Genomic DNA, 24,201 nt, shown 5'->3' with positions numbered 1-24,201 from the left:
CAGAGCCTGAGCTGGGCAGTGCCAGCCCTGAGCAGAGCCTGAGCTGGGCAGTGCCAGCCCTGAGCAGAGCCTGAGCTGGGCAGTGCCAGCCCTCAGCAGAGCCTGAGCTGGGCAGTGCCAGCCCCTGAGCAGCCCCAGCCCTGCTCTGGCTCACCCCAGGACACCTCCAGGGGCAGTTTGACTTCTGGTGGCTGCTGCCTGCAGCAAGGCTTTGGGGCTGGTGTTTTGCAGGAGGCTCTGTTGACTGTGTGGTGTTGACACACTCTTAGCTCAAAGCCATTAGCATGGAGGAGCTCTGGATTTAGAAGCTAATTACAAGACATTAATAGCTAAGCCTGAAGAGCCAAGTCATGCAAACACTGCTGTCGGTGGAGCTGAGCAGGGAGCAACTCTTTGAGCTGATGCCTTGGAGCCCAGGAGCAGTCTGCAAGGGGCCAACAACTCTGAGCAGTGTCCTCCAGGATGGCTTCCTAACGGGGCCAGGAAACTGAGGGCAGAGTGGTTCTGACCCAACAATCCCCAGCCCCTGGGGGAGCCCCAGCAGCCAACCTTCCCCCTTCCACTCCTTCTCTCCCTGAGTGGGTTAATTAGCACTGATGTAATGAGGTTGGTGTGGCTGCTTGGTTTGTTTGGCTTTGGTTGCTTTGTTGGTTGCTTTGTTTGCTTCTTCTGTGCTGATTTGGACTTTAATCAAACCTTGCTTGAAACAATTCAGCTGAGAACAAACAGCTCAGCCCAGGCCCGGTGGTGCTGCAGGAGGGAGGGGAGCAGCAGTGAGGCTCGGGCTTGACACAGAGATTGAGTTACTTCCCTCATTAAAATGAGCAATTACAGCAGGCCCTGGGAGAGAGGCTCAGCACTCCTCAGTGCTGCCTCTGCTGCAGTGAGCAGGAGGAGAATTGATCACAGAGGCAGAGCCCAGCCCTCTGGCTCCAGGAGCTTATGGATGGGAGATGCACAGGAGGTCAGAGAGTCACTGGTGAATCACAGCATCCCAGAGCTGGCAGGGCTGGAAGGGAGCTCAAGGCTCAGCCAGCCCCAAGCCCCTGCCATGGGCAGGGACACCTCACACCACAGCAGGTTGCTCACAGCCACCTCCAGCCTGGCTGCAAACACCTCCAGGCAGGAGGCTTCCACCACCTCCCTGGGCAGCCTGGGCCAGGCTCTCACCACCCTCCTGGCCAACAACTTCTTCCTGAATCTCCCCACTTCTAGCTCTGCTCCATCCCCCCAGTCCTGTCCCTCCCTGACACCCTCACAAGTCCCTCCCCAGCTTTCCTGCAGCCCCCTGCAGATCCTGGAAGGCCACAAGGAGGTCTCCTGGGAGCCTTCTCCTCTCCAGCCTGCACAACCCCAACTCCCTCAGGCTGTGCTCACAGCAGAGCAGCTCCAGCCCTCTGCTCCTCCTCCTGGCCCTGCTCTGGACACCTTCCTGCCCCTCCAGAGCCTTCCTGTAATGCTGGCTTGGGTTGGAAAAGGCCTCCAAGCTCACCCAGTCCAACCATCACGCCAGCACCCCCATGGCCATCCAGCCCTGGCAGGCTCTTCCCAGTGGCTCCAGCCTGGACTGTCTCGGTGGGTTGCTGGAGGGGGCTCTTTCAGGGGGGCATTTCTGGGCCGTTTCAGGGAGACTCCAGAGCCACACCTCCCTCCTTCTGCTGAGTGGCTCCAGTCAGGGATATGCTGACCTGATTTGTGAGTCTAATTTCCTGCAGGTCTTGGGAGCCTCTTTTGCAGGTCCTTAGGGCTCCTGAGAGCTCGGGAGCAGGCAGATTTCCATGCCTTTGATATCTTCCTTTAGAGTCTGCATCCCCAGGAGCCCCTCTGGCATTTCCAGAGCAGAGTGGGGCTGGGCACTGACACATCAGCCAAGCCTGCAGGGTTGGCTTGGGTTTCTTTTCCCACTGGGGACTATTTGCTCTGCCCTTCACCTTTCTCCCCTGGCTCAGGTTGCAGATCCTGTCACCTCCTCACTGGTTCCATGCCCTGCATGAGACTCCTCTCCACTCCAGTAAAGCACCAGCCTGGGCAGCTGTGGTGGCAAGATGGAAGAGCTCTTGTTCCGGGCTTGCTAAGAAGCCTCAGGCTCTGGAGGGAGGAGAAGCAGCTTTGAGAGTGGAGCCTCTGCAGGGTTCTTGCTGGCTGTCATGGAAGGAGGAAGAGGTTTCCACTCTGCTGGCTTGTCTGGGGGTGTCTCTGCTCCCACCCCCAGGAGCTGCTGGTGGCAGTGCCAAGTGAGGGCAGTGATGCACTGAGGTGCCTCAGGACACTCCAACACGTGGGGCCTGCTGCTTTGCCAGGAGCCTGCCCCACACAGAGCTTAACCCTTTGGCCTTCCTCTGCTCCAGGTTCCTCTTGGGTCTTCCTTCCTTCCATTCCCCCCTTGGTGGTCTCACAGTAACCGGGAGCCTACCATGGATGAAGGTTAACCATTTGGTTTCTCTGTTGTAGCTGGTTCTTGGGTCCTCCTTCCTTCCATTCCCATCTCCTCTGTCTGGCACTAGCCAGGAGCCTAACACACACCAAGGTTAACCCTTTGGTGGTTCTGTTGCAGGTTCCTCTCTGGTCCTCCCTCCTTCCATTCCCCCCTTGGTGGTCTCACAGTGACCCTGAGCCTGCCATGGGTGAGGGTTAACCATTTGGTGGTTCTGCTGCAGGTTCCTCTCTGTTCCTCCCTCCTGCCACTGCCCCCTTGGCTGCCTGACAGTGACCATGAGCCTGCCATGGGTGAAGGTTAACCATTTGGCTTTTCTGGTTTAGGTTCCTCTCTGGTCCTTCCTCCTGCCATTCCCACCTCAGTTGCCTGACAGTGACCATGAGCCTGCCATGGGTGAAGGTTAACCCTTTGGTGGTTCTGTTGCAGGTTCCTCTCTGGTCCTCCCTCCTTCTATTCCCCCTTGGTGGTCTCAGAGTGACCATGAGCCTGCCATGGGTGACGGTTAACCCTTTGGTGGTTCTGTTGCAGGTTCCTCTCTGTTCCTCCCTCCTGCCACTGCCCCCTTGGCTGCCTGGCAGTGACCCTGAGCCTGCCATGGGTGAAGGTTAACCCTTTGGTGGTTCTGATGTAGGCTCCTCTGTTCCTCCCTCCTTCCACTGCCCCCTTGGCTGCCTGGCAGTGGCAGTGCCACGGCTGAGGTCTCAGCGCGTGGTTGGTGTGGGGTGGGCTCCCCCCCGGTCCCGCCCCTGGGGGGCACCCACCCACCCTCCCGCTCTCGCCCCCCAGGTGGAGGAGATGCAGTGGGGCGGAGGCGTGCGCCAGGTGCCGCCCTCGGTCTGCAGCCTGCCCTGCAAGCCGGGGGAGAGGAAGAAGATGGTGAAGGGGATGCCCTGCTGCTGGCACTGCGAGCTGTGCGACGGCTACCAGTACCAGGCGGACGAGGTGACCTGCCTGCTCTGCTCCTACAACCAGCGGCCCAACGAGAACCGCACCGGCTGCCGCGCCATCCCCATCGTCAAGCTGGAGTGGCACTCCCCCTGGGCCCTCATCCCGGTCTTCCTGGCCATGCTGGGCATCGTGGCCACCATCTTCGTGGTGGCCACCTTCATCAGGTACAACGACACGCCGATCGTGCGGGCCTCGGGCCGGGAGCTGAGCTACGTGCTGCTGACCGGCATCTTCCTCTGCTACATCATCACCTTCCTGATGATCGCCCAGCCCGACGCCGCCGTCTGCTCCTGCCGCCGCCTCTTCCTGGGGCTGGGCATGTGCATCAGCTACGCCGCGCTGCTCACCAAGACCAACCGCATCTACCGCATCTTCGAGCAGGGCAAGAAGTCGGTGACGGCCCCCAGGCTGATCAGCCCCAGCTCCCAGCTGGCCATCGCCTCCAGCCTCATCTCCGTCCAGCTGCTGGGCGTCCTGGTCTGGTTCGCCGTCGACCCTCCCAACATCGTCGTCGACTACGACGAGCAGAAGACTCTGAACCCCGAGCAGGCCCGGGGGGTGCTCAAGTGTGACATTACAGACCTGCAGATCATCTGCTCCCTGGGCTACAGCATCCTGCTGATGGTGACGTGTACTGTGTACGCCATCAAGACCCGGGGCGTCCCGGAGAACTTTAACGAGGCCAAGCCCATCGGCTTCACTATGTACACTACCTGTATAGTCTGGCTGGCCTTCATCCCGATATTTTTTGGCACTGCCCAGTCAGCTGAGAAGGTAGGTGGGGAGGAGGGAGCCGGGGCCCCGGCGGCGGAGCGGGGCCTCGGCGCGGGTGGAGGTTGCCGGCGGGCGGCAGGCGCGGGGGGAGCTGCTGCGGGGTAGGAAGGCTCCACCCAGGCAGAGGAGTCCTGGAGAGGCTCTTTGGAAGGGGGCTTGAAGCCAGGTGGGGAATGGAGACAAACCCTGTTGGGGAAGAGCGATAAATCCAGCTGGGGAATGGAGGTAAACCCAGTTGGAAATGGAGCTGAGTCCAGCTGGGGGATGGAGCTGTGAATGCAGTTGGGAATGGAGCTGAGTCCAGCTGTGAATGGAGCTGAATGCAGCTGGGGAATGGAGCTGTGAATCCATCTGGGGAACAGAGCTGAATGCAGCTGGGGAATGGAGAGCTGGTGAATGGAGCTGACCCCAGCTGGGCTCTGCTCAGCAGTGCTGCTCCCAGGGCTCAGTGCTGCTCCAGCTCTCTTGAACACCTTCAGCAATGACCTGGGAGAGGGCACTGAGGCAGCCTCAGTGAGCTGGCACCAAGCTGGGTGGCAGTGGTGGTCTGCTGGAGGGCAGGGAGGCTCTGCAGAGGGATGTGGCCAGGCTGGATCCATGGCTGAGGCACAACAAAGCCAAGGGCTGAGTCCTGCCCTTGGGCCACAGCAAGCCCAGGAAGGCTCCAGGCTGGGGGCAGAGTGGCTGGAAGCTGCCTGGCAGGGAGGGCCCTGGGGGGGCTGGGTGCCAGCAGCTGAAGGTGAGGCAGCAGTGCCCAGGGAGGCAAGGAGGCCCCCAGCAGCCTGGCCTGGATGAGGAATGCTGTGGGCAGCAGGAGCAGGGCAGGGATTGTGCCCCTGGGCTGGGCAGTGGGGAGGCTGCTCCTTGAGTGCTGGGTTCAGCTCTGGGCACTGCAGGATGAGAGACACTGAGGGGGTGGAGAGTGTCCAGAGAAGGGCAACAGAGCTGGGGAAGGGTCTGGGGAAGGGTCTGGGGAGGAGCAGCTGAGGGGGCTGGGGGTGTGCAGCCTGGAGCAGAGGAGGCTGGGGGAAACCTCCCTGCTCTCTGCAGCTCCCTGAGAGGGCTGCATGAGGCTGGGGTTGGCCTCTTCTCCCCACTCACAACAGGACAAGAGGAGATGGCCTCAAGGGGCACCAGGGCAGGTTTAGGTTGGGTGTCAGGAGGAATTTAATTACTGCCAGAGTGCTCAGGGCCTGGCAGAGGCTGCCCAGGGAGCTGGTGGAGTCCCCAGCCCTGGGGGTGTTCAAGGATGAGTGGATGTGGCCCCCAGGGGCAGGAGGGGCTTGGGGAGAAGCTTGGACTCGATGATCTCAGAGGTGGTTTCCAACAGCAGTGATTGTGCTGAGCCTTAGGTGGATGTCAGCTGAGCTCTGCAGCAGCTCATGACTGAGATGCATGCAGTCCTCAGCCCCTTGTAGCTGGGGGGCTGCTGGCTTGCTGCTCTGGCAAGTGATCAATAGCAATCATGTCAGCCATTAGTGTCACTGCTGCCCCCAGCCCACTTCAGTCTCTGGGGTCGAGTGAGTGGCACTGAGCTGTCAGAGCAGCCTCCAGCAGGCATCAGCCTCTGTGCAGGCTCTGGAGTGCAGGCTGCAGGCACACAGCAAACCCCTCCAAGGCCTGCAGGCTCCTGAGCCTCTGGAGCTCAGCCCTGGGGGCACTGCAGAGCCTGAGGAGGGCTTTGCTCCACAGCAGTGTCCTCTGTGGGCTTCAGCTCTGCACAGGGAGGGTGCAGAGGAGCTGGAGCAGGTTGCTCAGGGATGTATTGAAGCCCTGTGGACATCCCCTAGAGACACTCAGACCTGATGGGGCCCTGAGCAACCTGATCACATGGAGATGTCCAACGTGCAGTACCTGAGGGTGGCTACAAGAAAGCTTTGGAGGGAGTCTGGAACAGGGCTGGGAGTGCCAGGATGAGAGACAATGGCTTTGAGCTGGGAGAGAGACTGAGAGTGGAGAGGAGGAAGGAGCTCTTGAGAAGTGAGGGTGAGGAGGTACTGGAACAGGCTGCCCAGGGAGGTCCTCCCTGGAGCTATTCCAGGCCTTGAGCAGCCTGGGCTGGTGGGAGGTGTCCCTGCCCCTGGCAGGGGCTTGGCACTGCAGGTCCCTTCCAACCCAACCCCTTCTGTGATTCTCTGCCCCTGCTCTCTGCAGGGGGGGTGGAGAAGGCCACCTGCAAGGGTCCCTCCAATGGGCATTCGAGGCAGCCCAAGGGCACTCAGGTAGAGGTGGGAAGGAGGTCTGCTCCAAAGCCTTCTGCTCTCCTTGCTGAGGCAGAGGTAAGGCACAGCAGAAGTGGCTTCGGGCGCAGCTGGAGCCCTTCGGAGCGGTGCTGTGGCACAGGGCAGGGTGCTGTGCCCCTGTGCTGTGCCCCCTGTGCTGTGCCCCCTGTGCTGTGCCCCTGTGCTGTGCCCCTGTGCTGCCTGCCTGGCAGCGCTGCTGGGCTGCAGGTGGCCAGGCCGCAGTGCTTCAGGCTCTTGGTCTGCCAAAGGTGTCCCCAGGTGAGAGACACAACCACCCCAGGAGTCCGAGAGGCTGCTGCCAGCGCTCAGAATGCTTCAGCGGCTGCGGCCGTGGGGGTGCCGCAGCCGTGGGGGGGCTGCAGTTGTGGGGGTGCCATAGTCGTGGGGGCGCCGCAGCCATGGGGGCACCGCAGCCGTGGGGGGTCTGCAGCCGTGGGGGCACCGCAGCCGTGGGGGGTCTGCAGCCGTGGGGGCACCGCAGCCGTGGGGGTTCTGCAGCCGCGGGGGTTCTGCAGCCGCGGGGGTGCCGCAGCCGCGGGGGTGCCGCAGCCGTGGGGGGTCTGCAGCCGTGGGGGTGCCGCGGCCATGGGGGTGCCGCAGCCGGGGGGTCTGCAGCCGCGGGGGGGCTGCGGCCGGGCTGCCGGGTGCTGCTTTGGAGGCTGCTGTGCTACAGGTGGCCGGAGGGCAGCGCAGGGGAGGTGATCAGCTCCGTGTCACAGGGCAGCAGGCACAGCCCCTGGCTTTGCTGTGCTGCAGCCCAAGGCAGCGCCGGGGGCACTGGTGGCTGCTGCTGCTGCAGCCCCCAGGCAGCCAAGGCAGGGCTGGGGACAAGGGACATCAACATCTGCTGCCTGTCACAGCCCAGAGTGCACTGCTGAGGCTGCCTCTGATCTCTGGCACTCAAAGCTGTGATGTCTGAGCTGTGCAAGGGGCATGCAGGCATGGCACTGGAGAATCCCAGACTGCTTTGGTGGGAAGGGACCCCCAAAGCTCCCCCAGTCCAACCTGGCCCCAGCCTCTTGCCCCCCACAGCTCCTTCAGCTCTTGCTGAGCATTGCTCAGCTCCCCTCTGGGGCTGCTCTGCTGCAGGCAGGCAGTGGAGAGAAGGGAGAAAGGTTTGAGGCTGAGGGTGGGGAGAGCCTGGCCCAGGCTGCCCAGAGAGCTGGGAGCTGCCCCCTGGCTGGCAGCAGTGCAGGGCAGGGTGGCTGGGGCTGGGAGCAGCCTGCCCCTGCCTGGGGCTGTCCCTGCTGGCTGCAGGGGGCTGGATGAGGTTGAGTCTCATCCAAGCTGGCCTTGAACAGCTCCAGAGAAGGAGCATCCACAGCCTCTGTGCCAGCTGTGCCCAGGTGAACACAAGTCCTGGTCTCACCCTCGCTGGAGGTGTTCAGGGCCAGGCTGGATGAGGCCTTGAGCACGCTGGGCTGGTTGAGAGGAGTCCATGCCCGTGGCAGGGAGGTTGGAGGAGGTGACCTAGAGAGTCCCTTCCAGTCTAAGCCATGGTGTGGAGCTGCCCAGGTGTGGAGCTGCCCAGCTGTGGAGCTGCCCTGGTGTGGAGCTGCTGGCTGCACTCTCCCCCATGCAGATGCAGCTGTGCTCAGGGACTGCTCCCTGGAGACCTGGCCCAGGGGGAGCTGCTGCTGTGGCTTGCTGCCTTGCAGAGGTTTCTCTGCCTCCTGGCTGTGATTGCTGTTATTTGGTAATTGCTGGGAATCAAATCCTGCATTTCTGAGGGTGTCTGCAAGCTGCTAACAGCTGTCAGCATCCTCCCCCATGATGCTCCCAGTGGGTTTGTCTGTACAGATCATGTTCATTCCCTGGGTTCTTCTCAGGGCTTTTGCCCAGTGGAGGAAGTTGTGGTCCTGACTCTGAGCAAGAGGCAATGGCAGAGCCTGCTCCTGCCTGGGAGCTGTGCTCGTCCCAGAGTGAGAAGAGATGAGGGAAAGTTGGAATGATGGAAGGGGTTGGGTTGGGGAAGCCCTCTGGGATCCTCCAGTCCAGCCAGGAACCCAACAGGGCACCAAACCCTGGCCCCAGCTGCCATGGCCATGGGCTTCAGGAGCACCTCCAGCCATGGGGACTCCACCAGCTCCCTGGGCAGCCTCTGCCAGGCCCTGACCACTCCTGCAGCACAGAGATTGTTCCTCCTCTCCAACCTCAGCCTCCCCTGGTGCAATTTCAGGACATTTTCTCTCCTCCTGTCACCTGGGGAGCAGAGCCCAACCCCCCCTGGCTGCAGCCTCCTCTCAGGGAGCTGCAGAGAGCAGTGAGGTCTCCCTCAGCCTCCTCTGCCCCAGGCTGCACACCCCCAGCCCCTCAGCTGCTCCTCCCCAGCCCTGCTCCCCAGACCCTTCCCCAGCTCTGTTGCCCCTCTCTGGCCCTGCTCCATCCTCTCAATGTCCTTCTGGGAGCAAGGGACACCAAACTGAGGTGCTGGCTTGCTTCAGCTCTGGCCCTGCTCCATCCCATTGATGTCCTTCCTGAAGCAAGGGCCCCAGAGCTGAATGGATGCCCCAAGAGAGGCAGGGGGGAGGTTGCCCTACAGTCATCACCTTCCACCAGCTGATTTTTCCCACCCAGGAACCTTTGGGCTTAGGATCTCTTTGGGTTTTCTCTCTTGGCAGCCAACCACTCTGAAATCCCAAGCCCCAGCTCCTGCTCCACCTTCCTCCCCCTCTCTCTGGGCTGTGAGTCTCTCGGTGCTGTGAGGTCTCTCTGTGCTGTGAGTCTCTCTGTGCTGTGAGTCTCTCTGTGCTGTGAGGTCTCTCTGGGCTGTGAGGTCTCTCTGTGCTGTGAGTCTCTCTGGGCTGTGAGTCTCTCTGTGCTGTGAGTCTCTCTGTGCTGTGAGTCTCTCTGCTGTGAGGTCTCTCGGTGCTGTGAGTCTCTCTGGGCTGTGAGTCTCTCTGGGCTGTGAGGTCTCTCTGGGCTATGAGGTCTCTCTGGGCTGTGAGGTCTCTCTGGGCTGTGAGTCTCTCTGGGCTGTGAGGTCTCTCTGGGCTGTGAGTCTCTCTGGGCTGTGAGTCTCTCTGGGCTGTGAGGTCTCTCTGGGCTATGAGGTCTCTCTGTGCTGTGAGGTCTCTCTGGGCTGTGAGGTCTCTCTGTGCTGTGAGGTCTCTCTGTGCTGTGAGGTCTCTCTGGGCTGTGAGGTCTCTCTGGGCTGTGAGTCTCTCTGGGCTGTGAGGTCTCTCGGTGCTGTGAGTCTCTCTGGGCTGTGAGTCTCTCTGGGCTGTGAGGTCTCTCTGGGCTATGAGGTCTCTCTGTGCTGTGAGGTCTCTCTGGGCTGTGAGGTCTCTCTGTGCTGTGAGGTCTCTCTGTGCTGTGAGGTCTCTCTGGGCTGTGAGGTCTCTCTGGGCTGTGAGTCTCTCTGTGCTGTGAGGTCTCTCTGGGCTGTGAGTCTCTCTGTGCTGTGAGGTCTCTCTGTGCTGTGAGGTCTCTCTGGGCTGTGAGGTCTCTCTGGGCTGTGAGTCTCTCTGTGCTGTGAGGTCTCTCTGGGCTGTGAGGTCTCTCTGGGCTGTGAGGTCTCTCTGTGCTGTGAGGTCTCTCTGGGCTGTGAGGTCTCTCTGGGCTGTGAGGTCTCTCTGGGCTGTGAGGTCTCTCTGGGCTGTGAGTCTCTCTGGGCTGTGAGGTCTCTCTGGGCTATGAGGTCTCTCTGGGCTGTGAGGTCTCTCTGTGCTGTGAGGTCTCTCTGTGCTGTGAGGTCTCTCTGGGCTGTGAGGTCTCTCTGGGCTGTGAGGTCTCTCTGGGCTGTGAGGTCTCTCTGGGCTGTGAGGTCTCTCTGCAGCCCAGCCCAGGAGCAGGCTGGGGGCAGTGTGTTGGGCAGCAGGGTTCTCCTCTCTGCTGGGGAATGTTCCCCCAAGCCCACAGAGTGCAGGCAGCTGGGGGGGCTGGCTCAGGCCAGATGGTGTCAGATGAACACAGCAGCCCTCCAGAGCAGCTCCTGGGCTGTGGGGAAGTGAGGCTGCCCTGCAAGTCCCTTCCACACAGACACCCATTGGGCAGGTAGGACAGGCAGTTCTTCTCTCCCCTGGGAAGGCTGGAGCTGGCAGTTGCCATGGCAACCCCAAATATGAGGAAGGGTTTAATGCCACAGCTCCTGGAGCTCTCTGCTGCTGGGTGCTGGGGGAGCTGGGGCTGGCAGGGAGTGGGCATCTGGCTCTGCCAGAGCGTGGGGCAGGCAAGCTGGGGAAGGGGCTGGGGAAGGGGCTGGGGAGGGGCAGCTGAGGGGGCTGGGGGTGTGCAGCCTGGAGCAGAGGAGGCTGAGGGAGACCTCACTGCTCTCTGCAGCTGCCTGGGAGGAGGCTGCAGCCAGGGGGGAGCTGGGCTCCTAGAATCATAGCAGAGTTTGGGTTGGAAGGGACCTCCAAAGGTCATCTAGTCCAAGCTCACTTCTCCCTAGTCTCAGGTGACAGGAGAGGAACTGGCCTGAAGCTGTGCCAGGGCAGGCTCAGGCTGGAGAGGAGGAACAATCTCTGTGCTGCAGGAGCGGTCAGGGCCTGGCAGAGGCTGCCCAGGGGGGTGGTGGAGTCCCCATGGCTGGAGGTGCTGCAGAGCCCTGTGGCCATGGCCCTGGGGGCCAGGGTTTGGTGGCCATGGTGGGGCTGGGTTGGTGTTGGCCTGGGTGATCCTAGAAGTCTTTTCCAACCCAAACAATTCTCTGCTCTCCCACCCTAGCATCCTGCCCTGCTCAGAGCCTGCTGAACCTCCTGAGGCTCAGCCAAGCCAGCAGAAGGCTGCAGGACTGCAGGTCTGTGCCGGCTGCACTGCCAGACAGCTGCTCAGAGCAGGGCAGCAGCACCAGCAGTCCCTCTGGGCAAGAGAAGAGCTGAGGAGAGTCATCAGATCCTGCTCAGAGGGCCACAAATTACTGCTGCTGGTTGCTGAGAGGGCAGCAGCAGAAGGCTCCTCCAGCACCGACCTGCGCTGGCTGCCTCCGGGCCAGGCTCCGGCTGCTGCTGTCCGCCCTGGGGGGGAACCAAGCTGCCAGCCCCCGGCAGGCAGAGCCCAGGGCCACGCTCACGGCCCCCAGAGTCGCCTGAGGAGGAGGAGGGAGCAGTTTGCAAGGGGCAGGAGGTGGCAGCAAGCCCTCAGCGGGCAGCAGCGCAGCAGTCGCCAGCTGCCTGCTCAGCCCTGCAGGAGTGGGGAGGTGAGAGGCCAGAGGTAATCAGCAATCAGCTGATTGATTGATTGATTGATTGATCGATTGGGCTTCGGTTAGTGGAGCTGCTGCCTGCACTGTGGAGCCATGAGGTGCTGGGTGGCTGCCTCCTGGCTGAGAGGCACTCTCTGAAGCAGGAAATTGCTGCTTGTGGTGGTGTGCCCTGGCACAGGGAGCGCGGAGCAGGGCCAGAGGAGGGCAGGAAGATGACTTTGAGCTGGAAGAGAGCAGACTGAGCCTGGGGGGGCTGGGGGCAGGATGCTTCCCCTGCTTGCTCTCTTTCTGTGGCAGCAACAGGAAGGGAAAACTCCTGATCCATGAACAGTGCTTCTGAGTGGGGGGAAGGGTCACAGCCACACACCACAGAAACCCAGAGAGGGTTGGCTTGGCCTGGGCTGGAAGGGAGCTCAAAGCTCAGCCAGTGCCAGCCCCCTGCCATGGGCAGGGACCCCTCCCACCAGCCCAGGCTGCTCATCCAGCCTGGCCTGGGACACCTCCAGGGAGGACCTCCCTGGGCAGCCTCTTCCAGTGTCTCCCTACCCTCACCCTAAAGAATTTCTCCCTCAGCTCCAGCCTCAACCTCCTCTCCTGCAGCTCAAAGCCATTGTTCCTCATCCTGGCAGAGGGGAGGCTGTGCCAGGCCAGCTCTGTGCCAGGCCAGCTCTGTGCCATGTGCAGCAGCTTGCTTTTGCTGCAGGAAAGCCTTCATTTGCCATCACTGCTCCTCTTCCTCTGTCTGGAGGAGGCTTCCTCATCCTGCCTGGAGCAGGCTGCCCAGAGAGGTTGTGGAGTCTCCTGGTGTGGAGAGCTCCCAACCCCCCCTGGTCCCTGTGCTGCTGGGCAGGGTGCTGTGGGAGCCCTGCTGGGGCAGGGGGCTGGGGCTGGGTGGTCTCTAGGGGTCCCTTCCATACCCCACCCTGCCTTGCCCTGCAGCAGAGCAGTGTGGAGGGAGGTGCAGCTTTACCCAGCAGAGCCAAGCCCAGAGTGACCTCTCCCTGCAGCCACTCAGCCAAACTCGCAGGAGCAGGTCTGGGAATCGCTCCCCATCAGCCAACCCAAACCCTCTGCTGCTCCTGGAGACAGTTGCAGCTTGCTCTGCATCAGGCAGATGAGAAATGTCAGCCCCCCGTGCCTGCCAGGCAGCTAAATGTAGCTGGGTGCAGCAGCAAGCCAGCAGCTCCTCCTGGAAGTGCCTCTGCAGCCCAGCGAGGCCCATTTGAGGCAGAGCAAATAGCAGCTCTGGGGCTCGGCAGGAGCTGGAGGCAGCAAGAATCGACCTGGAGGCTTTAGTTGCTGTTTGAAACGGCTCGAGCAGGCCTGGGAGCGGGAGGAGGGCAGCAGCCACCCCCCGCCTCGCCTCCTCCTTTGTCTCTGAGCTCCGGCGGGAGGTTAGAAGGGGACAAGGATGAACTCCTGCGGGCTGCAGCGGAGCTGCCGGGGGGCCCTGGGGCAGGCTCCGATGTGCTGCCCCCGGCAGCGATGCCTTCGCTTTCTCCGGCGTTCGGCACAGGCTGCTCGGCCGCGGGAGGAGCTGGGGAGGTCCTGCCCCGCCCCAGGGCGCAGCCTCCGCTCGGCTGTGCCAGCGCCGCACAGCGCCGGCTGCGGGGCCCTGGAGCTGCGGGGCGCTAGGAGGGGCCGCAGCCAGCAGCGGGACGGGTCCTGAGGACCCTGGCCAGCTCAGCCAGCGGCTGTTGGGCACTAGGAAGGGCCACAGCCTGCAGCAGGACATGTCCTGAGGACCCTGGCCAGCTCAGCCAGCGGCTGTTGGGCGCTAGGAAGGGCCACAGCCAGCAGCAGGACATGTCCTGAGGACCCTGGCCAGCTCAGCCAGCGGCTGTTGGGCGCTAGGAAAGGCTACAGCCTGCAGCAGGACATGTCCTGAGGACCCTGGCCAGCTCAGCCAGCGGCTGTTGGGCGCTAGGAAAGGCTACAGCCTGCAGCAGGACATGTCCTGAGGACCCTGGCCAGCTCAGCCAGCGGCTGTTGGGCGCTAGGAGGGGCCGCAGCCAGCAGCGGGACGGGTCCTGAGGACCCTGGCCAGCTCAGCCAGCGGCTGTTGGGCGCTAGGAAGGGCCACAGCCAGCAGCAGGACATGTCCTGAGGACCCTGGCCAGCTCAGCCAGTGCCTGTTGGGCACTAGGAAGGGCCACAGCCTGCAGAGGGACATGTCCTATACCCTATGGTGACCCCAACACAGGCCATGGAGCTGATGGAGAGGCTCCAGAGGAGGCCACAGAGATGATCAGAGGATGGAGAACCTTCTCTGTGGGGCCAAGCTGGGAGAGCTGGGGCTGTGCAGCCTGGAGAGGAGAAGGCTCCAGGGAGAGCTCAGAGCAGCCTCCCAGTACCTGAAGGGCTCCAGGAGAGCTGGGGAGGGACTTGGGACAAGGGCTGGGAGTGCCAGGATGAGGAACAATGGCTTGGAGCTGGGAGAGGGGAGACTGAGAGTGGAGAGGAGGAAGAGATTGTTGGCAGTGAGGAGCTGTGCTCAGGCTGCAGGCAGAGCTCAGAGCTGCATTTCAGTGTCTGCAGGGCAGCTGCAGGCAGGCTGGGCAGGGACTGCTCAGAAGGGCCTGGGGGGAGAGGAGGAGAGCAATGGTTTGGGGCTGGGGCAGGGCAGAGGTAGGTTGGGCATCAGGAGGGAGCTCTGCAGAGGGAGGCTGGGGAGAGACTGGGACAGGCTGCCCAGGGAGGGGGTTGAGGCTCCAGGCTCAGGCTGGCTGTGTCCCTGGGCAGCCTGCTGTGGCTGGAGCTGTCCCTGCTGCCTGCAGGGGGGTGGCCAAGATGCCCTTTGGGGGGTCCCTTGCAGCCTGCTGCTCTCTGTGGCTCCCTGTGCTGCACAGTGTCCTCTCTCCTCTTCCTCTTCTCCCCATGATTTACATCTTCAGCCCCAGAGCAGCCCTGCAATGCTTAATGGAGATCATTAAGTCTCATTTGGAGACAAGATCTCTCCTGTTAGCAGCAGAGCAGATCCTGCTCCCACCCTTAACCAGCAGCAATAACTCCTAAGTGGGGTGAGGAGGGAAATGGCTTTGGAAGCTCAGCACTGGGCTCTGTTAGGTGGTGCTGAGAGAAAGGAATCAGAATCAATTAGTTTAGCCAAGGTGCTTACAACATGATTAGGGCTGGAGGGAAGGTCTGGTGCAAGCTGATATTAGGCAGTCATTAAGATTTATTCTGGGGCTGTAATTGGAGGGCCAGGGAAGTTTAAGCAGGGAGATCAAGTGATGTGATTCTCCACAACTCCCAAATCAATGTGGGTTTAGCCTCTTCTATTGACTGCAAGATGAAATCTGCTAATGACTGAAGATAAGGAAGACAAGGTAGGGCCTCTGGATGTCCCTGCTGGGCGCTGCTCCCTGTGCTGCTGGCTGCCTCCTGACCTGCTGCCACAGCCCAGCACCAGCTGGAGTCCACAAAGGCCCTGGGTCCCCCACGGGGAGCTGTGGGGCTGGCCTGCAGATGTGCCAGGGGAGGGTTAGGCTGGAGAGGAGGAACAATCTCTGTGCTGCAGGAGTGCTCAGGGCCTGGCAGAGGCTGCCCAGGGGGGTGGTGGAGTCCCCATGGCTGGGGCTGCTGCAGAGCCCTGTGGCCATGGCAGCTGGGGCCAGGGTCTGGGGGCCATGGGGGGGTTGGGCTGGATGAGCTCAGAGGCCTGGCCCAACCCAAACCACTCCATGACTCTGAGCCTGGCTCTGTTGGAAGCAGCAGCAGAAGCAAGCAGCTCAGGAGATGCCATCCCCAGCCCCTGCTGCTTGGCTCTGATGAGCTCAGAGGCCTGGCCCAACCCAGGCAGTTCCCTAAGAGCCTGGAGCTGGGCAAGGACTTGCTGGGGGCAATCCAAGGCTGCTCCTGGCTGTGTGCCTGGGCAGCTTGGGGCCCTGGGGCTCGCTGAGTGCCCACTGCTGGGGCTGGTAGCAGCTCAGGCAGCATGTGTGGAGGCAGGCTTCCCACTGGGAGCTGCACTGCCTTGGTTTGATCATGATCACACAGACCAGACACTGCCTCCCCCCAGGGCCCAGGGCTTGCTGTGGCTGACAGGAGCTGAGGGGGGGATGACAAATTCAGCCTTCTGTTTACAAGGTGCCTGGTGGCTTCTTCAGGCAGAGATAAGGGAGCTGCAAGGTGCTCAGCCTTCATTTCTGGAGACATAACAAGGCAGAGCAGGCAGTGAGTAAATCCCAGCTCAGCATCCAAGCAGGTTTGCTGTGCAGCTGGGGAGGCAGCAAGAGACAGAGCTCTGGGCTGCTTCATCCTGTCCAAAACGCCTTTGACAAGGCCAAGAGGCAGGAAAATCCAGTTTGAGCCCCCCAGCAGGAAGGGAGAGGCAGGAGGGGAAGGGGAAAGGTCCCTCCCAGGAGAGGGGACGTGGCTGTGCCAGGAATGGGGCAGCAGCAGCAGGGGAGTGCTTGGTCCCCTGCACTCAGCACTGCTGAGGCCACAGCTCAAATCCTGGGGTCAGTTCTGGGTCACTCACTCCCAGAAGGACATTGAGGGGATGGAGCAGGGCCAGGGAAGAGCAACAGACGTGGGGAAGGGTCTGGAGAGCAGGGCTGGGGAGGAGCAGCTGAGGGGGCTGGGGGTGTGCAGCCTGGAGCAGAGGAGGCTGAGGGAGACCTCACTGCTCTCTGCAGCTCCCTGAGGGGAGGCTGCAGTGAGGCTGGGGCTGGGCTCTTCAGCAGGTGATAGGAGGAGAGGGAATGGCTGAAATTGTGCCAGAGGAGGCTGAGGCTGGAGAGGAGGAACAATTTCTGTGCTGCAGGAGTGGTCAGGGCCTGGCAGAGGCTGCCCAGGGAGCTGGTGGAGTCCCCATCCCTGGTGGGGCTCCAGAACCCTGTGGCCATGGTGGGGCTGGGTTGAGAGCTGCTGACCTTAGAGGCCTTCTCCAGCTGAAGAGGTTCTCTGATTCCCTGATCACCTCATGGGACTGGCCTGGGAGAGGGGTTGGATGGTGCTGCAGGTTGTGCCTGCAGGTTGTGCCTGCAGCACCAAAGCAGCCTCTGGCTGCTGCTGAAGAGGGGAAGCTCAGTGCTGGTGCTCTGGGTTAGCTCTGATCTGCTCAGCCTCCTCCTGGGCATGGAGGGGCCTGTGAGGCACCTGCAGTGCTGGCAGGCCCTGAGCTGAGAGAGCTCTGGAGATTAAATCCCGTGGCAAGGAGCAGCCAGAGCCTCTTGCAGCCCAGGCTCACCCAGCCCCGGCTCAGCACAGCAAACCTCCCCAGCTGCATGCAGCCCCAGGCTGGGCTCAGCCCCGAGGCAGCTGGCTCCAGCTGATGAAGGGTGATGGATGCAGAGGTTGCCCTGGCAACTGCTTGCTCTAATTGGGAGCCATTAGCAGCACCAGGCCTGGGATGGCTCCAGTGGAGGAGCTCTTGAAAAGCAGAGGAAGGGCAGAGGCCAGGAGCCCCTCGAGGGCACTCCTGGGACATGGGGGCAGTTGGCCTGAGGACAAAACCATCCCCAGCTCGTTCTGTGCTCCTGAGCAGCTGCCTGAGGAGCACTGTGCAGGTGCAGGGAGCCCAGGGGCTGCAGCAGGGCAGCACAGCTGAGAGAGAAGCTGGGAGAGGGGACAGGGATGTCACAGAACCCCAGCGTGGTGAAGGCTGGAAGGGAGCTCTGGAGCTCACCCAGCCCAAGCCCCCTGCTCCAGCAGGGCTCCCACAGCAGCTTGGAGCTCCCCCAGCCCAAGCCCCTGCCCCAGCAGGGCTCCCACAGCACCCTGCCCAGTTGGAAGCTCTCCACACCAGGAGACTCCACAACCTCTCTGGGCAGCCTGCTCCAGGCCCCCAGCACCCTCACAGCAAACAACTTTCTCCTCCTGCTCAGGTGGAGCCTCCTGGGTGCCAGTCTGTGCCCCCTGCCCCTTGTGCTGTTCCTGGGCAGCACTGAGCAGAGCCTGGCCCCAGCCTCCTGCCCCCCACAGCTCCTTCAGCTCTTGCTGAGCTGACTCTGTGATTCTGAGCCCCAGAGAAGTCAGGAGGAACAGCTCCTGGGGAGCAGCTCTGCAGTGCTGGCAGAGCTCAGCCTCTCAGGAGAGTGCTCTGAGTGTTGGCTTCTTTCTCTTGCCCTTGTCTGGGCAGGACTCACAGGTTCACAGGGACCCCAAAGCTCAGCCAGCTCCAGCCCCCTGCCATGGGCAGGGACCCCTCCCCCCAGCCCAGGCTGCTCAGGGCCTCATCCAGCCTGGCCCTGCACACCTGCAGGAGGCATCTTGCCAGGCTGCTGTGTGTGGTCCTGAGCCCTGAGCCCACCCAGAGGCTGCTCTGCATTTGGGCTTCTCAGCCTGATCTTGCAGGAGCTGAGCACAGCAGGGCAGGGGCTGCAGGGCTGTGAGCCTGGGTGGTCTCCTCTGCTCTGCAAGGAGAGAGGGGTGCCAGGGCAGGAGTGGTGTGGGGCAGGGCAGCAGGGCAGCTGTGCCTTTCAGCTGGGGCAAGGCTTTCTGCAGCACCATCGAGGCAGAGCTGCTGCTGCCAGGGGTGCCCGAGGCTGTGCCATTGCCATGGCAACCTGCAGCTGAGACAGCAGCAGCTGGGGGCTGCCAGAGCCAGCAGCACCTCAGGCCTGCAGCTTGCCAGAGCAGGCTGCCTGCATGGCAGGGACCCTGCTGAGCTGAGGCTGTGAGGTGCAGAGAGCCGAGCTGGGCACCGAGGGGAGGCTCAGAGCTGCTGGGGCAGGCTGCACAGGGAGCTGCTGGGGGAGGCTCTCCAGGCCTGCCTGCATGTGTTGCTCTGTGACCTGCTCTAGGTGCTCTGCTTGACCTGCTGTTCTGCAATAGGGAAGGGCTGGTGGGAGATGTGATCGTGGGAGGCTGCCTAGGGTGCAGTGACCACGAGATAGTGAAGTTTTCAATATGCAGGGAGACAGGGAAGAGCACCAACAGAACCTCCACCTTGGACTTCCGAAGGGCGAACTTCAGCCTATTTAAAAAACTTGTCTGCAAAGTCCCCTGGGTACCAGCCCTCATGAACCAAGGGGTTCAGGAGGGTTGGACCTACTTCAAACAGGAGCTCTTGAAGGCACAGGAATTGGCGGTTCCCACGTGCCGGAAGGCAAGCCGGCGGGGAAGGCGACCGGCCTGGATGAGCAAGCAGCTCCTGGAGGATTTAAGGGGGAAGAGGAGGCTGTATCACCTTTGGAAGGAGGGGAAGGCTTCTCGAGGTATGTTCAAGGAAGCTGTTAGATTATGTAGGAATAAAATTAGGGAGGCTAAGGCCCAGCTGGAACTGAAGCTGGCCACCTCAGTCAAAGATAATAAAAAGCATTTTTATAAATATATTAACAATAAGAAGAAGGGCAGGAAGAACCTGAACTCCCTAGTGGACCTGGAGGGGAACACAGTTACTGAGGATGAGGATAAAGCTGAGGTCCTGAACACCTTCTTTACCTCAATGTTTAACAGCAAGGCAGGAGTTCAGGACGAGTGGTCTCCGGAGCTGGGCGTTGGGGTCGGGGAGCAGAGTAATACCCTGGAAATCCATGAGGAGTTAGTTCGGGACCTGCTGAGCCACTTGGATATCCACAAGTCCATGGGACCAGATGGGATCCATCCTAGGGTGCTGAGAGAGCTGGCGGATGTGCTAGCTAGGCCACTCTCCATCATTTTCCTCCAGTCCTGGCTCACTGGTGAGGTCCCAGATGACTGGAAACTGGCCAACGTGGTCCCCATCCACGAGAAGGGTCGGATGGAGGCACCTGGAAGCTCCAGGCCGGTCAGCCTGACCTCAGTGCCAGGGAAAGTGATGGAGCAGATTATCCTGGCAGCAATAACTGCGCACCTGAAGGATGGCCAAGGGCTCAGGTCCAGCCAACATGGATTCAGGAAGGGCAGATCCTGCCTCTCCAACCTGATCTCTTTCTATGATCAGGTGACCCGCCTGGTGGATGTGGGGAGGCCTGTGGATGTGGTCTACCTAGACTTCAGCAAGGCCTTTGACACCGTCCCCCACAGCAAACTGCTGGCTAAGCTGTCAGCCCGTGGCTTGGACCATTACACTCTGTGCTGGGTTAGGAACTGGCTGGAGGGCCGGGCCCAGAGAGTGGTCGTGAACGGTGCCGCATCCAGCTGGAGGCCAGTCACCAGTGGTGTCCCCCAGGGATCAGTGCTGGGCCCTGTCCTCTTCAACATATTCGTTGATGATCTGGATGAAGGGGTAGAGTCAGTCATCAGCAAGTTTGCAGATGACACAAAGTTAGGGGCAGATGTTAGTCAATTAGAGGGTAGAAAGGCTCTGCAGAAGGACCTCGACCGACTGGACAGATGGGCAGAGTCCAATAGGATGGCTTTCAACAAGTCCAAGTGCCGAGTGCTGCACTTTGGCTACGGCAATCCCATGCAGAGCTATAGGCTGGGGTCGGAGTGGCTGGAGAGCTCCCAGACAGAGAGGGACCTGGGTGTGCTGATCGACAGCCACCTGAATATGAGCCAGCAGTGTGCTCAGGTGGCCAGGAGGGCCAATAGCATTCTGGCCTGCATTAGGAATAGTGTGGCCAGCAGGAGCAGGGAGGTCATAGTGCCCCTGTACTCTGCTCTGGTTAGGCCGCACCTTGAGTACTGTGTCCAGTTCTGGGCTCCTCAGTTTAAGAAGGACATTGAGACACTTGAGCGTGTCCAGAGAAGGGCAACAAGGCTGGTGAGAGGCCTTGAACACAAGCCCTATGAGGAGAGGCTGAGGGAGCTGGGATTGTTTAGCCTGGAGAAGAGGAGGCTCAGGGGTGACCTTATTGCCCTCTACAACTACCTGAAGGGTGGTTGTAGCCAGGAGGGAGTTGGCCTCTTCTCCCAGGCAACCAGCACCAGAACAAGGGGACACAGTCTCAAGCTGCGCCAGGGGAGGTTCAGACTCGAGGTGAGGAGGAAGTTCTTCACCGAGCGAGTCATTCGGCATTGGAATGGGTTGCCCAGGGAGGTGGTTGAGTCATCGACCCTGGAGGCGTTCAAGGGGAGATTGGACGTGGCACTTGGTGCCATGGTCTAGGCATGGGGTCTGCGGTGTCAGGTTGGACTCGATGATCCTCGAGGTCCTTTCCAACCTGGGTGATACTGTGATACTGTGATACTGTGATACTCTTAAGGAGCTGGAGGCCTGGAGCAGGCTGCCCAGAGAGGCTGTGGAGAGCTCCCAACCCTCTCTGGGCACTGTGCCCCTGGGCAAGCTGCTGTGGGAGCCCTGCTGGAGCAGGGGGCTGGGGCTGGGTGAGCTCCAAGCTGCTGTGGGAGCCCTGCTGGGGCAGGGGCTGGCGCTGGGTGAGCTCCAAGCTGCTGTGGGAGCCCTGCTGGGGCAGGGGCTGGGGCTGGGTGAGCTCCAAGCTGCTGTGGGAGCCCTGCTGGGGCAGGGGGCTGGGGCTGGGTGAGCTCCAAGCTGCTGTGGGAGCCCTGCTGGGGCAGGGGGCTGGGGCTGGGTGAGCTCCAAGCTGCTGTGGGAGCCCTGCTGGAGCAGGAGCTTGGGCTGGGTGAGCTCCAAGCTGCTGTGGGAGCCCTGCTGGGGCAGGGGGTTGGGTGAGCTCCAGAGCTCCCTCCCAACCTCTACCAACCTGTGAGTGGGGGAACTGCAGATCTCATACTGCCTGGCAAGAGCCAGCTCATGGTCACACCACCTCAAATCCCCCAGCTGAGTGCACCCAGCTCTTGGCATCACCTCCTGCTTCCCCTTCCAAGGAGCTCCCCAGGGCTGTCTGCTCTTGCCTAGGTGCCATCCCCACCAGGAGCTCCCCAGGAGGATCCCCACCCAGGCTACAGGGACACAGCCAAGGCAGGCAGGGAGGGTGGGGAGAGCCTGGCACAGGCTGCCCAGGGAGGCTGTGGCTGCCTCCTCCCTGGAGGTGTTCAGGGCCAGGCTGGATGAGGCCCTGAGCAGCCTGGGCTGGTGAGAGCTGTCCCTGGCTGGCACTGGGTGATCTTTAAGGTCCCTTCCAACCCAGCCCATCCTAGGATTCCATGAATCCTGGCTTGACTTCCCTCAGGCTCTCAGCCTGAGGAGTGCAGGGCTTGGGCTCTGGGTGCTGGGGGCTCTTCCCCTCCTTTTCCACTGCATTATTCAGCAGCTGAGGGGAGGGGAGGGGAGGGGAGGGGAGGCCTGCTGGAGTGGCGAGGTTTGGAGTGCAGAGGGATAGCAAAATCTATTTCATTTGAACTCTAATCTCTGGCCATGGATAAAATGAATGAAATGCAATGAGTGTGGAGGAAAGATGATTTATAACAGCAGCTGAAGCCTGGCACCCAGTGCCCTGCGATGCCAAGCCTGTGTGGCAGCCAATTTAGCAGCGCAGCGGAGAGGGCGAGGAAGGAGCTGAAGGCTTCTCTCTGATGATGTCATCTCAGGGAGAAGTGACAGATGAATTATTGGGAGCTGAAAGGAGCTAAGTGCTCAGGCAGGCAGAGAGGGAAAAGCCATTACTGCAATCATAGGAGCTGGGGCTGGTTCATCGCTCGTGCTGCTCCTGGCGCTGCGCTCCCCGAGGCCGCAGCCGTGACACCCAGCGGCGCCGGCAGGCCGAGGGAGGAGGCAGCTCTGGGGCTTGCTGATGGCATCTCCTGAGCTGCCTGCTTCAAACACAGCCAAACTCCCCCAGGCAGGGAAGTGTTGGGGTTGGAAAAGGCATCCCAAGGCCCTTGAGGCCAACTGCCAGCCGCAGCCACCAAGCCCTGGCGCCAAGGGCCATGGCCACAGGGCTCTGCAGCACCCCCAGGCATGGGGACTCCACCACCCCCCTGGGCAGCCTCTGCCAGGCCCTGACCCCCTTCCAGCACAGAGATTGTTCCTCCTCTCCAGCCTGGCACAACCTCAGGGCAGCTGTGACTGAGATGCCACCTCACCTGGAGATCCTGGAATAGAGAATCACAGAGTGGTAGAGCTTGGGAGGGACCTCTGGAGACCACCAACCCAACCCTGCCCAAGCAGGGCAGGGCACCCAGGAACACATCCAGGTGGGTGCTGAAGGCCTCCAGGGAAGGAGACTCCACAACCTCCCTGGGCAGCCTGCTGCAGGGCTCTGTCCCCCAAGCAAATGACCAAAGGGAAGGGGAGGAAATGGCCTGGAATTGTGCCAGGGCAGGGCTAGGCTGGAGGGGAGGAAAACTTTCTGTGCTGCCAGAGAGGTCTGGGGCTGGCACAGGCTGCCCAGGGAGGTGGTGGGGTCCCATGCCTGGAGGTGCCCTGGAGGGGTCCAGAACCCTGTGGCCATGGCCCCCCCAGGGGCTGCATCCCCTGCTCCCCTAACCCAGCACAGCCTCCCCCCAGGGGCTGCATCCCCTGCTCCCCTAGCCCCCCAGGGGCTGCATCCCCTGCTCCCCTGGCCCAACACAGCCTCCCCCAGGGGCTGCATCCCCTGCTCCCCTGGCCCAGCACAGCCTCCCCCCAGGGGCTGCATCCCCTGCTCCCCTAACCCAGCACAGCCTCCCCCCAGGGGCTGCATCCCCTGCTCCCCTAACCCAGCACAGCCTCCCCCCAGGGGCTGCATCCCCTGCTCCCCTAACCCAGCACAGCCTCCCCCAGGGGCTGCATCCCCTGCTCCCCTGGCCCAGCACAGCCTCCCCCCAGGGGCTGCATCCCCTGCTCCCCTAGCCCAGCACAGCCTCCCCCCAGGGGCTGCATCCCCTGCTCCCCTGGCCCAGCACAGCCTCCCCCCAGGGGCTGCATCCCCTGCTCCCTTAGCCCCCAGGGGCTGCATCCCCTGCTCCCCTAGCCCCCAGGGGCTGCATCCCCTGCTCCCCTAGCCCCTAGGGGCTGCATCCCCTGCTCCCCTAGCCCCCAGGGGCTGCATGCCCTGCTCCCCAGGCTGCAGCCCAGCCCTGAATGTCAGTCCCTGCCGGGAGGGGAGCAGAGGTGGGCATGGAGCTGGTTATTTATAGCCCTGCAAGGCAACAAGCAGGGAAGCAATTGCTAGCCCCAGTCCCTGGTGTGTTTGCTGGAGCAGGAGCAGTGGCTGTTGTCATGCAGTGTAACACTGCTGACTCCTGCTCACCTTTGGAGATTAAATTGTGGAAGCTGAGCTGCTTGAGTCGATGTAGCAGTGGATAGAACATGAAAGGTTTGGCTGGGGGCCTGGAGCCACTGCTGCTGCTCTGTTTTCTGCCTGGCTGGTGGTGCCTCCTCAGCCTGAGCCTCCCCTCGCTCCACAGCTTCTCCTCTCAGCAGCAAGAGGAGGAATCTCTGGCTCAAAGCTTGGGAGGCACTGGCCCAGGCCCCCTCTGGCTCTCAGTTATCAGCCCTGGGGCTGATCTGCAAGGAGGAGTCTCTGGTTTCTAGGGTGAACGGAGAGCTCTCACCTGAAGAGAGCTCAGCACACTCTCTGCTCTTTGCTCACTTGATCAGCAGTAGAGGGAGGGGGAGAAGCCCTCAGAGCAGCAGGGACCTGCTGGGACACAGAGGTGGCTGAAAGCTGCTGTGGGGGGCAAGAGGCTGGGGCCAGGCTCTGCTCAGTGGTGCCCAGGGACAGCACAAGGGGCAGGGGGCACAGACTGGCACCCAGGAGGCTCCATCTGAGCAGGAGGAGAAAGTTGTTTGCTGTGAGGGAGTCTCAGCAGAGCAGAGAGGCAGAATCCCCTCCCTGGCCCTGCTGCTCTCCCTGCTTTGGATGGAGCCCATGGGTGTCCAGGGGCTGCAGATGCTGCTGAGGTCCCTTCCAGCCCAAACAACTCTGTGATTCTGT

At 61.7% G+C, this 24,201-nt stretch overlaps 1 protein-coding gene across 2 annotated transcripts in view; it reads left to right on the top strand.

Moving 5' to 3' along the window:
* The window catches only part of GRM7 (glutamate metabotropic receptor 7), a 186,656-nt gene that overhangs the window by 138,856 nt on the left and 23,599 nt on the right, over window positions 1–24,201 (top strand). For both annotated transcript variants that reach the window (XM_068157754.1, XM_068157753.1), the window contains exon 8: window positions 3,224–4,159. In XM_068157754.1, the coding sequence (XP_068013855.1) occupies window positions 3,224–4,159 (936 nt within the window). The remainder of the gene's footprint in view (window positions 1–3,223; window positions 4,160–24,201) is intronic.

The sequence above is a fragment of the Melanerpes formicivorus genome, unplaced genomic scaffold (genome assembly GCF_026170545.1).
Source record: "Melanerpes formicivorus ecotype bairdi unplaced genomic scaffold, bMelFor1.0.p_v2 SCAF_38, whole genome shotgun sequence".
In the NCBI taxonomy this organism is placed as follows: domain Eukaryota; kingdom Metazoa; phylum Chordata; class Aves; order Piciformes; family Picidae; genus Melanerpes; species Melanerpes formicivorus.
The sequence above is the reverse complement of the archived record's forward strand: the minus strand, read 5'-3'. Positions and strand labels throughout refer to the sequence as shown.